The sequence below is a fragment of the Lepisosteus platostomus genome, chromosome 3, assembly GCF_059453375.1.
Source record: "Lepisosteus platostomus isolate fLepPlt1 chromosome 3, fLepPlt1.hap1, whole genome shotgun sequence".
Classification (NCBI taxonomy): Eukaryota; Metazoa; Chordata; class Actinopteri; order Semionotiformes; family Lepisosteidae; genus Lepisosteus; species Lepisosteus platostomus.
The window spans coordinates 57232196-57254060 of record NC_142613.1 but is presented as its reverse complement, the minus strand read 5'-3'; the positions used below and the strand labels follow the sequence as shown (position 1 = coordinate 57254060).

Here is a 21865-nt window from a genome sequence, read left to right as displayed (position 1 = left end):
GCCACCGCAAGAGATTTAAATACTTATGACTTTTCCATTTTTTTCTCCTATATTTACTTCTTTGCTTTTGAATGATTGAGGTGCGTACCAACTGAACATATGTACTACTTCAAAGTATCATGTCTGGCCAGCTTTAAAAAGGCAGAATGTGAAAACTGTGCAAAGGTCTGAATACCATGCCTTTATAATAAGACCTTTCCCAAAACACTGCGTAAAAACAAACATTAAAAATAAATCCAGCTGATCAAAAAATAAAAAAGGACTCTAAGTTTGAGATGCATCCCTGAAATTTTAACAGCTTTGAGGGGAAAAAGAGGATTAAAATGACTACCAGAGCCCTTTAGCTGATTTACACAAGCAAGGCTACTTGAAAGTGGGAATGCTTGTTCTTCTAGGATGTGAGAATTTAAAGATCAGTTACATCAGCCCTGCGCAGTGGAATACAACTAGATCTTCAACTCAAGTCCTGAGCCCACAAAGACACATATTGCATTAAGCTGATGCGTCACTTTTTAACATGCCCCAAAAATACCACTTGCTCTGCAGCTCAGGTTATCGCCTGCAACCCCTATCTCAACTTCCTTTGCAAAGCAGTGCTAAGAAAATTCAGTTCTGACTGCCGACTAGGAGCCAACTGAACAAAAACAGGAAGAACATGCTTGTGCCAGAACTGTTAGAATAGTACCATAATCCAACAGATCCAAGCATTAAAATCTAGAATTCAAATTTCTCTGAAAGGAATGAGGAATACTAATTACAAATGGTACAACAAACACCAACAGTTTGTGATGGATCTTCTGCTTGTGACAGATTCCAAGTTTTCTTCATACTTTACCTGTATAATGAACAACGCATGTCTGGCCTTTCTTTGGAAATGTTCTTCCTGTGGAACAGAAAACGAATAATGAATAATTTGGGCAAAGAAAAAGCAAATCACAACAGTGATTTGTTACAACCCAAGTTTATATAGATAAGCACAAGATCCGTGGGAAATACTAGAGTATCTCAATTAAAACAAGTATATGGAAGCCCATAGATGTTAATTTTGTCCACAGGAATTAAAGATACTGTGAAATACCTGGCAGACCAATCTTACCATTTCAATTAAAAAAATATATGAGCCCCTTTTTTAGATACTCATTAAAACTCCACAGTGTTTTTCTAAGCATCCGTGTTAGGTATAGGGCCATGTTTTTAAGCCTAATAGAACCTGAATGCTAGGGAACTTGCAGAGGAGAAAAGCCCAGAGTGATTCAGAATTCAAAGTAAAATTTCAACTGTACCTTCGTGGTCACATTTTATTACATACTGCATGAAGCTCTGCAAACAGCACTACTGAAATGGCCTTAATAAGGCACTTAATAGGTCACAAAGCTGTCAAAGACAATTTGAAACAAAATGAAAACCATGCAAAGAACCTATTACAATGGTATTTTACTTCACTGGCACATTCCTTTAATTAGGCATGCAGAACAATACTTACATGTACAGCATACTGTCAAAACATCTTTTTTTCACCTTAGAAATATCGCAAGACTACGCCCTATGCTATCATTAACTGTGGCTGAAAAGCTGATCAACATATTTGTATTCTCTCGAATTGACTACTGCAATGCTCTGCTCCCTGGTGTATCTAAATCTACCCTGAACAAGCTGCAGTATGTCCAAAATTCAGCAGCCAGAATCCTGACCAGGTCTAGTACAAGTGTTCACATTACTCCTATCCTGGAGTCCTTGCACTGGCTTCCGGTCAAATTCCGCGTAGACTTTAAAATCCTCATGCTCACCTACAAGGCTTTACATGGCTTGGCACCTCAATACCTGTCTGAACTTTTATCGCCCTACTCCCCACCTCGCAACCTCCGCTCTTCAAATTCTGCCCTCCTTACTGTCCCCCAAGCCCGTCTACATTGTATGGGCGACAGGGCCTTCTCCTGCTATGCCCCTAAGCTCTGGAACTCTTTGCCCAAGGATATTAGAGAGTCACCTTCTCTAAACTCCTTCAAATCCAGACTCAAAACCTTCTTCTTCAGTAAAGCCTTTACTTAACTGGTTCCATTCTTCACCCCTCTGCTCTTCTTAATACCATCTTCCACGGTCTCCTCTATTGTTATTGTTGTATTGTTGTAATTATAATTGTGTCCTGTCTTGTGAAATTTTCTTATTTATTGTTGTAGTCTTCTTATTTATTGTTATTGTCATCCTGTAAAGCGCTTTGAGAAGCCACCTTTAAAGGCGCTATATAAAATAAAGTTTATTATTATTATTATTATTATTATTATTATATGAAGCTTAGGTCAGAATTAAAAACAAATACCCTCATGTCTTGACTACTTCCAACTCATCTGCAGTGGAGTTTGCAGACTGTACACAATAATGAAGGAATAATAAGCATTCTGCATTGTTCTTTGAAGACATCAAGTCTCACGTGAAATCAGAAGGAATTTTCCTCAGGTTTCCTCACTTACATTTTGTGCTTTCCACCAAGCATTAAAATAAAACCTGGAAATATAAGCAAATTATTTTGGAGAAAGCATGACCACAAGGCAGATTCAAAACTTGGCTGCTATAAACATTACAATAATCTTTCAAATCAAGACAGGACTGTAGGCGATGGAGATTGTTTTTTTTTATATTAGTTACTGTAGCTGCTATTGCCGTTTTTGTTTCCTTCCACCTCCCAAAGATATGCTGGCCGTGTTAAGTGTTTTGTGTATATTAACCCTTGTTGTGTTCACATCCTGTGAAGGGGTTGGCATCTAAACCAGGGTGTACTCCTACCTCATATCCTTCACTTTTGTCATCAGGTTTTTTGCAAACCTTATAAAAAAAATGACACATTCAAAAAAAAAAGATAAAAGGAAAACCCCCCAGTGGATTCCCAGTAAAACAGAACTTGTCTGGAGGGAAAGTTGTGAAAAATATTGAGCTAACAGTTCAATACAAAACACGGCTTTGTGCTGAACATCAAAACCAAGAGAAGAAAACCACAGCAGTGTTATACATACTAAGCGGCACAGGCTTGTCTTACCACTGCCGTTACAGATTTCCATGAGGAACCGGATGAAAATTAAGACTAAATCCTATTTCTTGTTTTTAAACTCAGACCCACACTTAACTGGTTATTTCGATGTGCTAGACCATCTTGGTGCTGTAATTTTCTATTGGTGCAACACTGCTTTGCAAAGCCAACACCCAAATGAATGCATACATGTGTGGTAACTGCCACGAAATCCAGACACTGAAAGAAAAGGGGAATGTTAATATCCCGGAGAATGAAATAAAGGCACTTGAAGAGATCCATGACCTGAAAAAACAAGCGTTTAGAGAGGTATAAAACCTAAATTCTCAGAGGAACAAATGGAAAGAAGCTGATCCCAGGTGGCGAAAAGAAATTGTACTCACCGATTCAAACAATAACACTCAGCATATCATCACTGAACATATCTGCTCCACTCAAGACACCTCCATGGCTAAGAATGCCAAACAAAAGCGGTGGGTGTAAGAGACTCCATTTTCCAGAACAGCAAAACCGAGATCAAAACAAAGGTGACTGACATCTATACAGTGAAGACCCAGGTATTGACCATGTGGGCACAAATGTTGTTTAAACAGCACACTTTCCATCCAAGTACAGACATAGTGGATCTCATCAAAGCAAGACGGGCACCAATAGTTTTGGCACAAAAATCAACAAAGAAATCAAGGAAAATGTAAACTAGACTGGATGGGGGAGAGGATAATTGAAAATAAGGTTTCAAAGGGAATAAAAACCAAGGGAGAGCCAAGAGACCAGGTAATTGAGTATTAATACCTAAAAGGAATATCGGAAACAATTCAGATGTGATAGAAGCTACCACACTAAATGGCCATTATGACAGTACTGAGCCAGGATTCTGTGATTTAACCAACAACGGTGGAAAGAAATATGGCACTAGCAGATACACTTGATTTGCAAGACAGGAAACACAGGAGAGGGGGAGGTATAGCACTTTAGCAAAACTTGGTTATAAGAAAGAAGTACAATGCATTTCAAAAACAGGTTAAAATAAGACCAGTAAGTCGGACTTTTAAATGTAAGGTAATGGAGAATAAGAACTAACCTAAAGGATCACATGCAAGGAAGAAATAGCATGAATGTAGAAAAAGATGGCTGCTTCCTAGGTTTGCCAACATTTGAACTACCAACAAGTGGACACACAGAGGGTGTGATATGATATTTAGATTTTCTGAAGGCTTTTACTAAAAATTATTTATGAGGAATTCTCAAATTGCAGTAGGCATTCAGAAAATCTAGAATGTCTGGACTGAGAAATGGTTAGACAGAAAACTGAGGGTACAGATAATTGGTGCAGACTCAAATTAGTGATGCATCATGGGGATCTTTTACTAGGACCACTGCTGCTCTTAAATTTAAATAATCTAGATTCAAGTATAGTTGACAAAATAGTCAATAATAATAATAAGTGTCTGCATAGAATACGAATTTAAGAGGATTATCAAACAGTGTAGAAGCAAAGGGAATTTAAAAAAAAATTCAAAGTGGGCAACACTTGGCAGATGTTTAATATACTCTGAACTTGTGTACTGCATGCAGGTAGTCACAGAATATCTTAATATGATTAGGAAAACGAGCTAGAATAGGCAATTTATAGAAAAGACATCTTCTGGACAAGGTGGGAAGTAATTAAAAAGGCTATGATTTTAACTATTTAACACTAGGGATCTTATATCCAAATTAAAGTATTAAGGCCTTAAGAATAGCGTAAAATTAGGGTTGCTACATTAAAGAAGAGACATGGCTCTTTGCAGGAAATTATCCAGAGCAGCAATCAGACATATTCTGGAGGTTAAGGTAATGTTCTGCACTAAAGGAGCTGAACATTTTTAATCCCAAAGGGAGAAGGCTGAGGGGACCATGAGGACAAGTATTCAAAGACATGGACAGAATGTCCACGCAGAATTTTTCAGAATGAAAAGTGAAACAAACCAGAAAGGCAGAAGTAGAAACAATAACTAATTTAATTTAAAACCGAAAGTAAGAAGCACAAACTGCTGTGGGAGTATGAGACCGTGGTTGGGTAGTTTTTGTTGAAGCCAGTACCCTTACTTCTTTCATGAAAAGTCTGGAAGAAATCCTGAGGTTATTTGACCCTCTTATTTGAGTTCTTAAATAAGATTTTTTTCCCCCCCAAATAGCAGCTACAGTACAAAACTGCTACAAAATCTCATGATTGATATTTTGCCAAACATCAATGACAAGACTAGTGAGCATGTGACAAATACAGATAAAATGGCATTGATTTCAAAATGAAAGAGGTAGAAAGTTCAGTTAGATATAAAAGGTCGTGGAATGGATTTATAAAGGTCATATACATTCCACTTTACTGCTGTACTACAGTCTATCTACAGCTTTCTGGTTGAACATGAACATTCAAAAAATTAAGGGCTGTTTTTCCTGGCTCTTTTTCTAAAGAGCTAAAGAAGACATTTTGTGCTTCTTCTGTATCAAAATAAAGGGCCTGTTTATGTTTCCTAACTCCCCAGCCATTTCTCCACACCCGGCTGCATTCTCCCTCCTGCAATTACTTTGCCCTCTTCCGAGAAATTTCCGTTAGAATCACAGCTCTACATTCAGCACAAGAGTGAAGCTTAACCATAAAAAACATAAGCAGGTGAATTTGAGCATACATATCTGTGCTGATCCAGCAATTAAAAAAAATGACCGTTTGCACCTTGTCCGAATTTAAAGGAAAGATAGGTTTACAAGGAGCAGATCCAGAAGTACACAGTATAAACTTAAGGACCAGATGAAGAGAAACACTGCAATACAATCTGAATTCATCATTTTATTTTCAGAGCACACACAGATAAAATGGAAAGTGGCAGGAACCAGCAAACTGACTTTATGAAACTTAGAGTAAAACTACTCATTAGAGGGACAGACTATTCACTAAAAGGTCTTTGAGCTTTTAGAAACAGCAAGGTAATGAACTCGGGCAGGGAGTTCACAGACAAGGAGCTGCACACAAAAAGGCTATATCACCTGTTGTGTGGAGCCTAGTCTTCAGCAAAGTAAGAAGGCCTCAATGTGCAGATTTGGGATTAGGACCTGTACTACATTCGTGCAATTAATCCTCAAAATAATCTCGTGCTAGATTTTTGACACTTTGTAACAAATGTTCCCCATTTATTTTGTCAAACATGTGTCTTCCTTCAAAGAATTAGAAGACATAACTTCACTAGATTCACACAATTTAGGAAAATGTACTCATTACCCTCCAGGTATAGGATTTGAATCAAATTTGTAAAAATCATAGCTGCCACTGCAAGACATCAAATTTCCTTTCTGTTGAAGAGAACACCTGTTGAACGGTTGGATAACGAGTTCCAACATGACCCAATCACCTCCCGTAAAATCTGTTTGAGAGATGCATGAAGCAAAATGCTCAACACCTGTAAACCAAAAAGCAGCTCAGGCCTTGTTTAGCAATTAGAATATTTTAAGGGGCTTTAACTTGTAAGAAACTGAACTGGCTAAACGTAAGTTTAAAGGGTCAGAATGCCAAAATGAGCAGAAGAGACTGGGATCCACTGTAAATTACTTTGGGAGATAATGTTCCAATGCAGAATAGTTTTAGTAAACCATGAGGCACAGAATTCTAGACAGTGAATCTTACGTAGCATCAGAGATAATAGGTCAGTAAGTAATGTCTTTATCAAGAAGATTAGGCTACTGTAATGCAATGATCAATACTTCAGAATCAGCATCTTAACCAAGCAATGTCAGCCCTTAGGCAGAAGATACCCTTGTGACATGTCTAAAATGCTTCAAACTACAATAGTGGTGTTAGCTTTGACCCATCAAACAATTGTTGATGGGGTTTAAACCAAGGACATCAGCAAGTTAGCAAAAAGAATGTTGGGGTCCTATTAGCATAACCTCACTTTCAGGTTTTTTGCATCATTGTCATTTCTATTGCCAAAATAACAGCAACCAGGCTCACCTGTACATACTATAAATCCAAGAGTCATCATCACAATTTGTAAGTCCAAAGTGAATGATCTAACCAAGAAGCAACATGTAAATACTAAAATGTTAAGCTTCTAGCCCAGAAACTTATATCTTTCTATTTTCTAAGTGCTTTATCCAATTCAGGGTCATGGGGGAGCTGGAGCCTATCCCAGTAAGCAACTGGCACAAGGCAAGGTGCACACTGGACGGGATGCCAGTCCATCACAGGGCACAGACACAATCACAACCAGGGACAATTTTGCCAGAAGCCAATTAACCTTCCAGTATGCCTTTAGACTGGGGGAGGAATCTGGAGCATCCGGCAAAAACCTACATGAACTCTACCCAGAAAGCACCCCAGGAACTTAACCCAGCACTGCAAGACAACAGTGCTTACCTCTGCACCACTGTGCCAACCCTTTGTGGGGACTTCAGAACTAAAAAAAAAAAAAAAAAGCCAAGATGTACTAAATGGCTGCTGGTAACTAAATAGGAGCTAAATCAAAGAAGGGCAGTACCAGCGATCTGTAGACAACTAGCCACGTAATCCAACAGAATTTTATAATGTGCATCTGAAGCTGCACCTATATTTCTGAATGAGCACATTGATCATTCAGTCACAAGTCATTAGTTTATCAGTAACGTAAAAGCTATTTCCATGCTGTCTCCACATCTAAACCAGGGGTCCCCAATACTGGTCCTGGAGCACCAATGTCTAAGTTTTCCAGGGGTCTTCAGCTGATGCAGCTCTAAACAGCAATTGTTAGCAAGTTGGGATAATTAAGCCACTAACAAAGTAATTTGAGATGTTAAGAAGTCTGCTAGACTGAAAAACCTCTACACAATCCAGTCTCCAGGACCAGGTCTCTATATGAAACCCTGACTGAAAAGATCACGTGAGCTCATTACAAGCAACGGAAAACTGTTTGAGCTACTACTACCCATTTTAGTCTTTCTGCAAACTGGAAAAAGGACTGCAGTTAAGTACTTGGGGTCATGGTCAGATTTGATCTTACACAAATTCCTATAGAGTTGTCTGCTATCACACAAGACCAGATATGTGTACTTATTGATGAGCATAGCAATAAACAGACAAACACCTGACAAACGTTAAGAATAGGGTCCAGGAGACAGGTACAGCTCTTATTTTAGAACCTAAATGAGAGAAACACAAAACTATAAAGCCAGGAAAAGGCAGGGTGGTCAATATTGCAAGACATAAGGCAATAATCATTATTTGGTCATGAATATGTGTTTTGTTGTAAAATATTTGTATGAATATTAGTACAATAATAGAACTTGTACTTATTACCTAGATTACTCAGATTGGAAATAAGGAGTGAAACCCATACCCCCAAATTAGAGTGGAACGAGAGGAGGGCCTGGCTGTCTTGGGGGTACAATGTGTTGATCAGAAGCCTGTAGCTTTAGGAGGAACAGCTCCATGGGATGTGGCATTCATGAACTTCTAATAGCACAGTTTATTACACTAGATTTAGATTTCGTTTCTGGGGTAAAAACACATTACAATTTAAATGCAGCTTTGAGGTTAAATCATAAAAAGCAGTCTTTGTAGGGATATACAGCTAGATTTCTAAATGTCTTATTTAAATACTACACAAGACACAGGCTACCTTATACATAACTAAGGGTGGGTTACTGGGGTACTCAAAGATAAGGGTACCCAGGATTTTTGAGAAAATGGTATTCAAAAGAATTTGAATAGAATATTTTGTACAGTGTTTCATTAAGGTGATAAAAAGAAAGGTTAAAACAGTAAGATGACTCCAAATGGTTATCACACATCTGTGCATTCAATCTAGATCAGACTAGACATTAAGTCCTTTCTGAAAGGTTACTTGGCTAAGCCAGAGGTGTAAAAGCTTTGGGCTGTCAGTGGTATCTAGTTAACAGAGACCACCAAATAAGCAGGGTTGCATACTTCTTTACATAAAAAATAAGTGCCAGCTTATACCCAAAGTACTATACGTCAGACATCAAAACAGGTCTTGACTAAGCAGGCCTTGGAAAAACAAGAGTAAAATCTGACCCATCAGCAAATAGATACAGCATATAAGGACTAACCAATTTCAAAACCATCACTGAGAGAACAGATAAAATTGCATTTTAAATAAAACCTTTTCTACAAGGTTAGCATGTAGGAAAGCCAAGGATAGAGAAGTGGAGGAGAGTTTAGGGACTCTGGACTCCAGACCAGAGGGTTATGGATTCAAATCCTGGACGGTATGCTGCTGTTGTACCCTTGGGAAGACACTTCACTCAGATTTGTCCCATAAATGCCCTGCTGTATAAATAGAACTCCATGTAGCCAATGGAAATTAAGGAATAAACGTGTAGTTTTTCCAATTAGTTTCCTGAAAGGGTTCTCAGACTCGGGACTCCCCCAATCTAATCACCTAAAGAATCAGTACAGAAGGTTTGCAGGTCCTTCTTTACACACTATCAACATCCCAGTGCCTGCATTCTGAACGTGGCACCTTTCTGCAACACAGCGAATTCTGTATTTATTTCACAACATGGCAGAGAAGTGACTTACTGTAGTACGATGCAGCTGAAAGAATTGCAGTTCCCCCCCCCATGATGCACAACAGGAATAGGAATAACACTGATGCACGTTCCAGGATGCTCACCTAATGATGGCAGGGGTCCGAACGCATCCTTTGGGCTTTTAGGTCAGATATAATATTAATTTCAAAGTGGAAACTGTGTGGTTGCTCTTGGCTTGCAGTAGAGCCACTTCCATCTGCCCGAGTTCTTTTCCGTGGGCTCTAAAGAGGACATCTGTAACAGACTGGCTTTTAGTGAGCCCTAAGCTTTCCTCATGTTGATGTCAACCTATGACATCTCCGCGAGCAAACAAGAAAACCCAATCATGTGCAGTGAAATATTTAGGCTGAAGGCTTCCATTGGGCCGTAAGTACATATTCAAAAGGAATAAAATTCTCATGCAGCTGTACTAAAGTCAGATTACTGAATAGCCTATTGAGACGCTGAAAGCCACATTCAATTTGTAAATCAGTCTGGAAAAGGGAACCAATTGTCAGTAGCCTACAATGCCCCAGAAAAGATTAAGCTGCATGCACAATATTAAGCTCTGTGTAAAACATCTACATTCTATATACATATATACAAGAGGCCTGTTATTAATTTAGCTGCTAATTGTAGATTCATGAATTCACAAATAAGACCTAAAGCACTCCTAAAAATATAAATATTTTGTTAATTTACTGGGTGCAGTGGTTAGTCTTGCTGCGTAACAGCGCTGGAGCCCTGGGTTCAATTCCTGGGGTGCTATCTGTATCTTCTCCTCATGTTTACACAGATTTCCTCCACCTACTCTGGTTCCCCCCCCCCACAGTCCAAAAACATACAGGTACTGTAGGTTAACTGGCTTCTGGGATAACTGGCTCTGGTGTGAGTGGGGGCATGTCTGCGTGTGTCCTTGCGATCCAGGGTGTATCCTGCATTGTGCCCCCTGCTCGCCAGGTCAGGCTGCAGCTCCCCTGCAATCTTGTATCAGATAAAGTAGTTAGGAAATTGAGAGATAGTTGTAGATAACAATGTGATACAGACACCTTCAAACAAAAGCATTTGCCCGAGTACGTCTATATACTGTATATGAGCTGATGCTCCAATCCGTTTTTATAAATCCTGCAGTGGCATAATCTTCTACATGCTAGATACTTTCAACTACAGCATCTGTGTGGGATTACACAGGCACTAGAATAAGGCAGCCCACACTGCAGCTCTTCTGTCCAGCAGTGAGATGATTGGACCCTCAGAAGTTTGTGTGGGTGCAAGCTCATCCTCGTGACTTCAGCACACACAGTACTTGGGTTAGCTATCACAGCTAAGTGAACATGAGGGTTTGACAAGGTGGTTTTATTAAAATTAGTTACAACTCAACATCAAAGTCCAATGGAGGAATTGCAAAGGTTTTCTTTTTTATGTTCAGAGTGCAAAATTCACAATTAAAACCCCCAAGTCCTTCAAAATGCTAAATGCATTCATGAAAACCCACCAATGATTTTAAAAGCAGAAGGGATCACACGGAAATACCGTTTCAATGTTCCTTCACAAATCACCTCTGCCAAACAAAACCACATCTCTCCATATAATCTCTGGCCTTAAACTGGAAGCAGGACCTAGTTAACTGGTCCTCAAGATGGATCCTTCAGGTTTTCACTGCAGCTTGTGTCACAATTCACACTGTGTGAACTCCAGTGTTGAAATATCACACAAGCACCTCTCCCTAGTGCAAGCGTTGATTTGGGCAGAGATGTCGAGGTGATTTAACATGCTGAATGTTCAACCTACTAAAAATCAAGAAAGAAAAGCAGGGGAGGGAATAAATACGCCACCCATACCGACAAAATGCTTTGGTGTCGTTAGTGTATTAAAGTAACACTGAAGGTGAACTCGTAAGCAGTGAAGCCTAGCCCTCTTTAAGGATGAGCATCAGCAAGCAAGAAAGATTGTGCAGAATGATACGTTAATTATTCCGTACAACAAACCAATCAGAGGTGTAAACATGGTCTCGGCAGGTGTCTTGTCACTACAGGACTTTTAGTGACTGATGGCAATCTGACTGCACAGCACTACAATGATCAGATCTTCATGAAAGAGCAACATTCCAATGGGACAGCGTACCCTCATGCTGCTCCAGACTTTGGCCCAACTGAATATTTGTGGGATAAGCTGGGACAATGTGTGTATGTAGGGTTCAAGTGACTAATAACCAGGCACATATGTTATGGTTTTACAAGAAGAATGGAACAGTATCCCATAAAACAGGATTTGCAACCTGGTGCAAAACAGATGTTGGGGATATACAGCTTGAATGGTTTCCAACAGCAGGGGCATACTATTAGACTTGTACTTGCCCTGAACGGTACATTCTGGTAGATCAATCATCTTGATGATAATTATGGATCAAAATGATAAATGTACTGAGTTCATGTCCGCTCAACAAAATGTCAGTGCACCTGTTACAAAAAACGTTATCAGGAATTGGACAGCATTTGGAAGTTTGTTGCAGGTAAAAGTGACAATTTGTTAAATGCTTGGTGTGACTGACATGTTATTCTCACCAGAAACCCCAGACTGTGGCACATATGATCATCTCTTCCATTCCTTAGTGAATGTTAACAATTAAAAAATGGGATTCTCTTTCCTCAGTCGCTTACTGTTGAATTTATTGACAGAACACACTTGTAATGATATACAGAAAACATTGAAACAGCCTTGACTTATCATGCTTCGCTAAGTCGCAACCTACAGCTTCACCTTAAAAGGAAACCATAAGAATACCATACATTTCTTTTCAAAGATTAAAGTTGGGTTTTTGCCATCAATATTAACACAGGCAGAAAAAACTTGAGACCTACAGTGATACACCCATAAAAGTTTCCTTTTTATTTTATCTATCCTTTATTCCCAGATGGGAAATTTGCTTTGCATGCAGGTAAAAGGCATACCACGATGCATATTTAACCAATAAGAAACATGCAGGCATGATGGAAAAAATAAGGAAAATATACAATCAATTGTTAAAATGATTCTTTATTCCTACAGATGTTAACCTGCTTAATGTAGTACTATTGCAATCTGAGTACCCCAAGTCAACACCCTGATGGAAGGAGTTCAGATTCACTGTGCAAGGGGTGGTCATGACAGCCGATGATTATATTGGCCTCACTCACTATTGTTTGATGTGGATATCCGACAGCTGTAACTCTTGTGTACCAATAAATTTGCCATTTACAGTACCTTCACAATCCAGCTCAGTCTGTTTTTATTGCGTGTATTAAAGTTACCGCATTGAATGTCAGAACAGATTCAATAAAAGTCATCCTTGTACTACACTCACTAAAAGAGCAGTTTTCTGAGAAAAACAAACGCCGTTGGCCTTTCTTACATATCACATCTGTATTTTCCTCAAAGGTTAACTCGTAATCCACAACAGTGCCAAGATATTCGTAACTGTTGACACACACAGACCTAGGACCTTCTCACCAACCAATTCTCCCAGAAGCCAATTCACCCACCAGTACTTTCCAACCGTGGGAGGAAACTGGAACACGTGAAGAAAACCCACATGATCCTAGGGGAAAATATACAGACTCCAGATAGACAGCTCCCCAGGTCCCGAACTTAAGCCAGGTCTCCAGCAGGGCCGCAACAATCGCTACTGTGCCACCCAGTCTAAAATCCAAACTACAATATTAAGGTCTAGATTAAAATTTTAGAGTGATCTCTCCACTAACAAGTGTGTTTGCATGGTGTTGAAGGCCGATGAGAAACCTAGAAACAGAAGTCTGACATGCATCTTATATGTATACAAGAGATTCAATAAATGTGATTGTAGAATCATCGACTCCTGTTTTAGCCCTGTAGCCAATGTAGTTAGGATCCATTAGGTGCTCTACCAGGTAGAACATGTGCCTTTTAACAATTTTCTCAGATTTCTTCATTACTACACAGGTCAATACCACTGGTTTGAAATCACTTAATATTTTAGGGGATCTGCATTTTGCAACTGGTACGGCTGTTTCCCCGTTTCCAAGTTTCTGCACTTTCTGCCGATTCAGAGAGTGCGTTTGAGAATTCAATTAAATGTGGTACTGAGCTGCTCAGCACAAGACCTCAGTACCTGCACACTGATGTTATCAGGTCCAAGACTTCTTCTGATTTTCACATGGGGGCACAATCACGAGTTACATATTGAATTCCTGCAAAGTCCTGAAACATGAAAATGTTCAGAACTCATATCAGAAGAAAACGCATCAGGTTACAGGTTTAACAGGAATTTTACCCCGTGTACTGCCAAGAAAGCGTTGCCCCTCATAAAGCATCTGCTGCCCCTCTCCCAGAAGACTCAACACAGTTCTTTTAAAAAGTGTGACCGACCTAAGAGCCATAAGCAAAAAATGTTATTGCACAAAGGCTTGGCAAACGCTTTGGGGCTCCTTGGAAGAGAGCCAGAACAATGGCCAAGGAGGAAGACCGGCCAGATGGTGTCAATTTCAACGCCACTTCTAAATTGTAAAGAGACAACTTTCCGAGAAGCTGTAATGAGAGAAGAAGTATCATCTCCAACGCCTTGTGTTCAGAGAATGAACCTGCCAAGAAAAATGGGCACTACTTGGAATACTCAAAAGACGGGTCCAAACGCCAACAGAGAAGCTGGCGAGCTCTTGACAAAACATTTGAATTTCATTGCTACAGCAAACAGCAAGGGGGGGGGGAACTAAATGCAAAGGATGCTGAGGAAATGCTCACCATAAAAAGCAGAGGCAATAACTCAGACGCTTAATGATGGGTTTTCCGGCACACAAACAGTACACCGTGACTACATTATGAATCTATACTGCTGAAGCCAATACCCTGGCCAGCAATCCTCAAAAGAATTAGCTACCAGCAGCCAAACAAGCTCGATCAACTACTCCTAACCCCAGTCCTGAGGGAAGGCATGCGTCCTGGTTTTCATTCCAACTGAGCTGTTAATCACAGATGCGACCTAATGCCTTTAATTGATCTGCTTTCTACTTGAGACTCATTTGCCCATTTCTGTATTAAATTCCTGGTTTCAAAAATATATAATGCAAATGTATTCAGCAGATATTATTGCAGCCTCTCTCCTTAACATATTAGGGGATTACTCCTTTATGTCTATCAAAACAGCTCTTAACAAGTGAACAATCACAACTGGCTACTTCAGCAAATTCTGAAACGCAGACACTGGTACAAGTTTAATACCAATCAATGTTTTTAAAAACTCCATTCTTCAAAGTCGAGCAACATCCTCAGGGAGGGGAGTTGTGGGTGCAAGGTTTGTTTTTCCAAGTGCAAAAAAACTATTTAGAGCAACTGGCTAAGGAAACCACCCTGTTGATCTGACTTATCACATCTTAACTAGGCTGGAATGTTCTATAAAGAGGTGAAGAGTAAGGACTGAAACCTGTCAAAAATATGCTTTGGGGACAGTAAGAATAACTCACTTGGGAAAAACTGATGCACTACAAAAGGTGTGTGCCAGATTGTAAAGCTGTAATGACCTAACATAGGGATATTTAATTTGGTGCCATAAAACGACAAAATCCTTTGCTGCATTATGTAGAGAAGGGGTGTTAGTCGTCATAATCGTTTCTACAGTTCTTAAATTATTTCAGTAACGTTTCTAGGCGTCCTTGTCATTTTCAAATACAAGTCTCCTTGTTTTTACCGGTATTTGTCCATAAAAGAATATCAATTCTACCGGCGATACCATAAATATGTAAATATGCCAGGTTGTGCGTCTCAAACGAGAAAGGGGGTGTTTTAAACTCGTAAACGCTTTCGAAAGGGTGTAGGAGTTTTGACAGTGTAAGGGGGCTACGTTTTCCCACTCTATCGTGTGTGTTTTTACCACTGTAATTTCCATAGACTCCGAATCCTCTAAAAAGAAAACCTTTCAAACATTAATCTCAAGGCTTGGGCTTCTCCATTCTAATTGAAGCTGAGTTTTACATAACGATTGACAATGAGCAAGCCACAGGATAGTAAAATGTAGCGACATCACAGCCAGAGCAACTTCCTTCGTGCCAAGATCAACCAATGGAATAGATGGACAACCATCTCCATTTCCCCTCCGGTATTTTGAACTGTGAAAGGTGTTTTATTAGCGGTCACTGTGGGGCTCACATACTGTACGCTTTGCCGTTATATAACTCGCACTCAGGAAGTTCTCTCAGTCCGCATACCTCGCTCTTTAATTTACAGTTTGGCGCTGCTTATGCAAAGCGGTTGGCACACAATTTGTAGTTATAAACTCGATACCTTCCCTTCCTCGCCGCCAGCGCGCATCTAAAACGTTTGTGTTTTTTCCAGCTATTCGGCACACAACGCGATACACAATCTGTGCTCACTTTCTCAGTAGGGCAACATTTCTGCATTTCCTGTACTAAAGCACAACAGGCAAGAAGAGACTACTGTGGATATTAGTTATTTTAACAGAGTCTTGATTTGCTGAATATTTACTCCGAACCCACGCATTCTGAACATCTTTTGCGAGAGTGGCCCGTCGAAAACAGATACTACTATCTTACAAATGAGTCTTCATTTTGATCAGTAAGTTCTCAGCTATAGCTGGGAATTTTTGCTTAACGCCTGCACACTCACATGCGTTAAACAAAGCAGGTAAAAAAAAAAACCACACACATCACCCCTTTATGCTACCCAAATGTCCACTGGCTTTGCATTAGGACCATCTGGACACTAAAAAACATGCATCGATACAAGTACTGCATTTACAAAAATGGCAGGGGGAAAAGGCACGGTACAAACCAAGAAAGCGATACAAAAAAGATGCCTTACCATCTCCCGGAGAAATTGTTTCAATTTCCACACCCATTATTTATTTACTCGGTAGCTGACTGGAAACAGGATGTCTAGCAATCTTATAGCCGGACTGCACCTCGCACAGACAGCGTCTCACTTGGTCTGCCCGAACCCCAAAGACTTGCCAATAAAGGAATTCTGATTAATTGTGATTGACGACTGCCGCCAACCACTCAGCGGTGGGCTTTGTCTGCATTAAGCGCGGCAATTGGTGCGTACGGCCCAATAAAATCGCAGGAACAGAGTGTAGGCGGGACCGACTGCCCCAGGAGGCTCGGGGTTGTACTTCAGCCGGAGACTGGCAACTGTGTAATTGACGTAGGAAAACGGCTGTGAGGCGGTGCAGATCGCTGATCCGGAATCATCCTTACTGGTGAAAGTTTTAAGCTCCATAGGAATTGTTGTTGATTTGCTTCTTCTAGTGATGTCTTATGAACAGTTACCGGATAGTTAAACACCAAACTATTGTCCTTTGCCTAAACAAAGTCAAACATGAAGGATGGTTAAAATTGTGTTACTGTGCCTTGCTTGCTAAACGTTTTTACCAGCACGTGTTTTATTCAACTGAGAACGAATTCCCATTTACAATGATGACCTGGCTAAGACATCTGTCACCACTGCAGCGCAGATGACATAACATAGTATTAATAAGTTGAAATACCAAACAGAAGTCGATTTCCACTGCAGCTGAGAACACTTCAAATGCGAAGGTGGATTGTTTTGTCTTAAGTTTGCCAGTTATACCTAACATTAGTAGCAACCAATTGTGCCCAAAGTCAGGTAGTTGCAATTTTTTTAGTTCAATCTACTGTAGCAAAAGTACAGAATTGGAGGAAGGCTTGAAGAACTGCAATAAATTGACATCCCCAACTAACATTCTGTAAAATAGCTTAAACTAGTGAAGCACCTGTTGAATATCGAATATCAAAGAGCAAATACAGTAATAAATCCTGTGGCTGAATGGTCTGAGACATCGCATTTCCCAAGTTTAGCTGTAGCCTAAACTGTAAGGTTGGCTGTAACCAACCAACATCACAATTGTCCCAGATGAGAAGTACAGACACCTGATGGTGGATAGAAGGAAGAACATGCAAAACAAGACGCGCTGCTTGTAGACATGAGTCAACCCCTGACTTTGGCTTGTAATTGCTTAATATGAGTTTTGAAAGCGAGGCAATGCAGGCTGTCTCACAGCTTTTGGGTTGTTGTTTTCCCAGTGTTTGCATGGTTTTCTCTGGCTCATCCAGTTTCCTCCTCCCTTCTAAAGACTGGCTGCAGTAGGTTGACTGCTATCTCTAACCGCCCCGATGTTCTTGCACGTGTGAGCGTGCCTTACGAGGCACTGATGTTCAGTCTGCGATGTAGTCCTGCTTTTTATCCTCTGTTTCCAGAATAGGCTTCTGCTTTCTGTGACTCTTCCCAGGGATAAGCAGCTTTCTGATAAAGGATACCTGGATAGAATTTTGAAAATGAAGGCACTATCCAATTAATTACCTCCATATTTATAAACTTTTACTGGCTCCGCCTTTATTGTTTTTAGAGAAAAAGATTTGTAATAAGTTTGAGTTATTTTTGTTGCAAGCAGACATTTAGTGTTATCCTAAAGAAAGATTCCTATTTTTTATAAACGCAATCCAATTTATACAGGATATCTTTATAAGACTGGTTAAATTCAACTCATTTGTAACACAAATGTGTGTCTTTCCTAGAAAAAGAAGAGAAAAACAGAATTTCTCCTCAAAAATGTGGTCAACTACTATTTATTAAAAAAATACAGTTTTGCCAAATTAAAATGAGTGTACTAGACATTTCAGAAGTGTCTACTGTCCCCCCACAACACTTCCACACTTTAATGGTAAAAATATCAGTCTTCATAATGCACAATTCCAGGGTACTGCTCCATACCCATGTGCTCTATTTTGTGCTTGGTGTTTTATCTTATGTGTATCAGCTCAAATAACTGGTCATTTGTGAGACACACATGAAATGAGAACAAAGTAGAATTCTGTATAGGAACAAGTAATAGGTTTATTTCATGCTGAAAAGATAAGAAAGAAAACGCAACGTTTCGGCTGTGGAGTCTTGTTCAGGTGTAGGAGGCTCCACAGCCGAAACGTGTTTTCTTTCTTCTCTTTTCAGCATGGAATAAACCTATGACTTGTTCTTTTCCAGCTACCCACCTGAACCAGTATTCTATAGACTTAAAGGAACAAGTAATAGGGTTATTCCATGCTGAAAAAAAGAAGAAAGAGAACACAACGTTTCGGCCGTGGAGCCTTCTTCAGCTACCCACCTGAACTTCTATAGACTTATTCAATTTCCTTTTCGCAATGCTGTCTCCTAACAGTGAAAGTTTTGGATATTGATCCATTACCTTTTATCACTACTTCCATCACATCCATCATGCCTACAAAACCATCTATGAGCTTGGCAGTTGCCCAGAGACAAGCTATTTACTAGCCTTCTCTTACATATTCCATGGACTACATGGTACCCTTGAGGCTGAAGAGCTGCCACTTCTCTGCTACACGGAAGACAAGCAGAACATATAGCTGCAACAAATTCACAAAGTTATTAGAAAAAAATCTGTTTTTAAGCAGATTGACTAAGAGTTAATCAAACCGAGATGACATCAATAAAATTCATTTAGTTAATTAATATTTGTCATCCAGAGGATGGAGGCAGGGAATATGAAGTCTGCTGTGTAAGTCACAGGCTTGTATGGCCACTGTTGGAAGCAATACAAGCTGTATATCTGCGGTACATGCTTTGCTGCTTGCAGGATGAACGTTGCTCTGCTGGAACGCCGTCACAGGTTAAACATTCAGGAGGAGCAGCCCGTGAGGCAGTGATCAAGTCCCAGTGCTTGACCAATGTATTGCCGTGTGGTCAGGTTACCATCAACCACTACAAATGGAGATCTCTAGCAATAAGCAACTTCTGCCCAGATCGTCACACTTTGTGTCAAGCGTAGTGCAGTGTCATGACTCCTGCTCTTCCAGATTGTGGCCTATCACTGACACACTGTGTTTGGCTGTAACATCTTACCAGGTTATAAACTGCTAGCTGTGAACACCCCAGACAACAGGTGACAGTCACACAGTACATACAGTATCATACTAAATCCATGCGCCAATATACAAAATGCATAAAGCCATAGCCCCCTTGAGAAGATGGGGATAATCTGTGATGGCCATTTTTTGCAAGATTGCAACAGGTTTAGTCTCGTCATCTGTGCCTATGAGCTCTCTCAATAGTGAAGAGGTGTAGTGCTTATGCAACAGTCAAAATCACCCCAGTATATTACACTCATGAATTTATTAATGAACTTATCGATCAAAATTATTTGACAAAAATACTATCCCACATGTTTATACTTAATTTGTCTAAAACCGTGCATGGATAAACAATGTTTAAAATTGCAGCACTGTGGCCCTTGGTTCAATTCCTGGGATGCTGTCTGCACCCTTTGCTCTTTGCGTGGAGTTTGTGTGTACTCCCCCTTTTTTCCAGGGGTTTGTCTGGGTTCTCCGGTTTCCACCCGCAGTCCAAAATCATACCCAGCGACCGACCGTGGATCAGGTGGTTAGAAAATGGACAGATACATTTTTTTAATAGAGTGATATTGCTTTTGAAGCTTAGCATTTAAAGCGATGATTCAGTCATACTGGTTTATAAAAGTGATGAGGTGTTTATTGTTTGTGTGGAATTCACAAACACACAGAATTGCACAGACAGCATAATAATATTAAGTGTTTAGACAACAGTGAAAATTGATGAGAAATGAGAGTTCATAGCACTATCTTTATCAGTCTGAAAGCTGATAGCTGCAGTCTGAAAATGCAAGGCAGGAGTGCCTTGAAACAGCTGCCATTTTAGATAGAAGGAGGATATTTTTACAGATTGCTCACTATGGTAGCATTTAGTCATTCTGTCTTTGATGACTCAATGAATCGGGAAAGGCAGCTTGTTGTAGACGGTAGTATTTACTACAAACTGAACAAAACATCCTATGCCTGGAAGCAAAATATGATTTAAAAAAAATGTATATTTTCTTCCAAAAGATGATTTTTTTAACATCCCTAGCTGCCTATTTAGAACAGTGTTCGGTAATCTTGTTTATAAGATTATAAAAGACACATATTGTGTATGCTTTAAAGGTTTAAGACAAACGTTATATTGACTACATTTTGTCAATATAAAACATTTTTTAAAAGCATTATGAAAGGAACAATGATAAATCATCACATTTAAATATTTTACAGTTCCCTCCAGATGTATTCAGAGTATTCTATTAAGAACACTGCATTTATTTTTTTAAGCAAGAAACATTATTCAATCTGTAAATCCTTCTGTTATTTGATATTTATTGTGGGAGGCATTGTGGCGCAGAGGTTTGCATTGCTGCCTTGCAGCACTGGGAGCCTGGGTTCAGTTCCTGGGGTGCTATCTGCATGGGGTTTGTATGTTTTCTCCATGTTCACATAGGTTTCCTGCCACAGTTCAAAAACATAATGGAAGGTTAATTGGCTTCTGGGAAAACTGTTCCTGGTGTGTGTATGTGTTGTTTCTGTGTGCGGCCTATGACTAGCTAGGATAGACTCTGGTTTCCTCATGACCCTTTACAAGATAAACATACAAAATTGGTGGAAATTTACTGTACTTATTTCAACAGAGTTATGTAAGTGACATAAAAATAGTAAAAAGTTTCTTATTATCAGAAAGAAATGTGACAAAATATGCCAATTTTGTTATGTACAGAAGATTCAATTAATGCAAGATTTTTTCCACAAGAAGTCTTCATTGAATCCTAGTATAGTATATTTACTTTCCTTCTTTAAAAATCACCACTGCACAATAACAATGATAAAAATTTTTTAAAAAATGACAGGCCACTTCACTGATGCTGTAAGACAGGCATGTTCTATGAATGCAGATTTAAAAATTGCTGTGTTTCCCAAACAATAAATCCACAATTTCAAGGACAAAATTTGACAAATTGTCTTTTTCAGTGTTGTAAATTTAATTTGATCAAATATTGCAAGTCATTAGGAAAAGGAAGTGAACACACATTGTGTAAAAGTATCATCTTTACAAACCAAAATCCATTAACAGACTAGTGGACTAGTGTCGTACTAAGATAAGAACTATAGCTACTGCCATTTTAGACTATTCAGGAAGCCAGCTTTTTAGAAACTCATTATGTCTGAATTCAAAACAGGAAATATTCCTTAATGAGGGGGTTCTTAAAGTAATGTACTGTACTTTATAAGTACATTTTAACCGCTACTTTTGAAATTAACATAAATATTTACATCTGATATCTTCAGTTATTTTCCATTAGACCTGAAAATTTTTAGAAAGCTATATTTTAGTGAGATACAGGTCATTAATGACACCTGTTTTAATTATTTATAAGGAGAATTTTAAAAGAAATATTAATTTTCCTGT

General features: G+C 39.3%; 1 protein-coding gene across 1 annotated transcript in view; it reads right to left on the bottom strand.

The window, feature by feature from the left end:
* Positions 1–16552, bottom strand: part of fkbp1b (FKBP prolyl isomerase 1B) — a 43041-nt gene extending 26489 nt beyond the window's left edge. Inside the window, exons 1-2 of the mRNA XM_088626165.1 lie at positions 16391–16552; positions 836–883 (exon numbers count right to left, since the gene is read on the bottom strand). Of these exons, the coding sequence (XP_088482291.1) occupies positions 836–883; positions 16391–16427 (85 nt within the window). The 5' untranslated portion in view covers positions 16428–16552. The remainder of the gene's footprint in view (positions 1–835; positions 884–16390) is intronic.
* Between the last annotated feature and the right edge of the window lie 5313 nt (positions 16553–21865).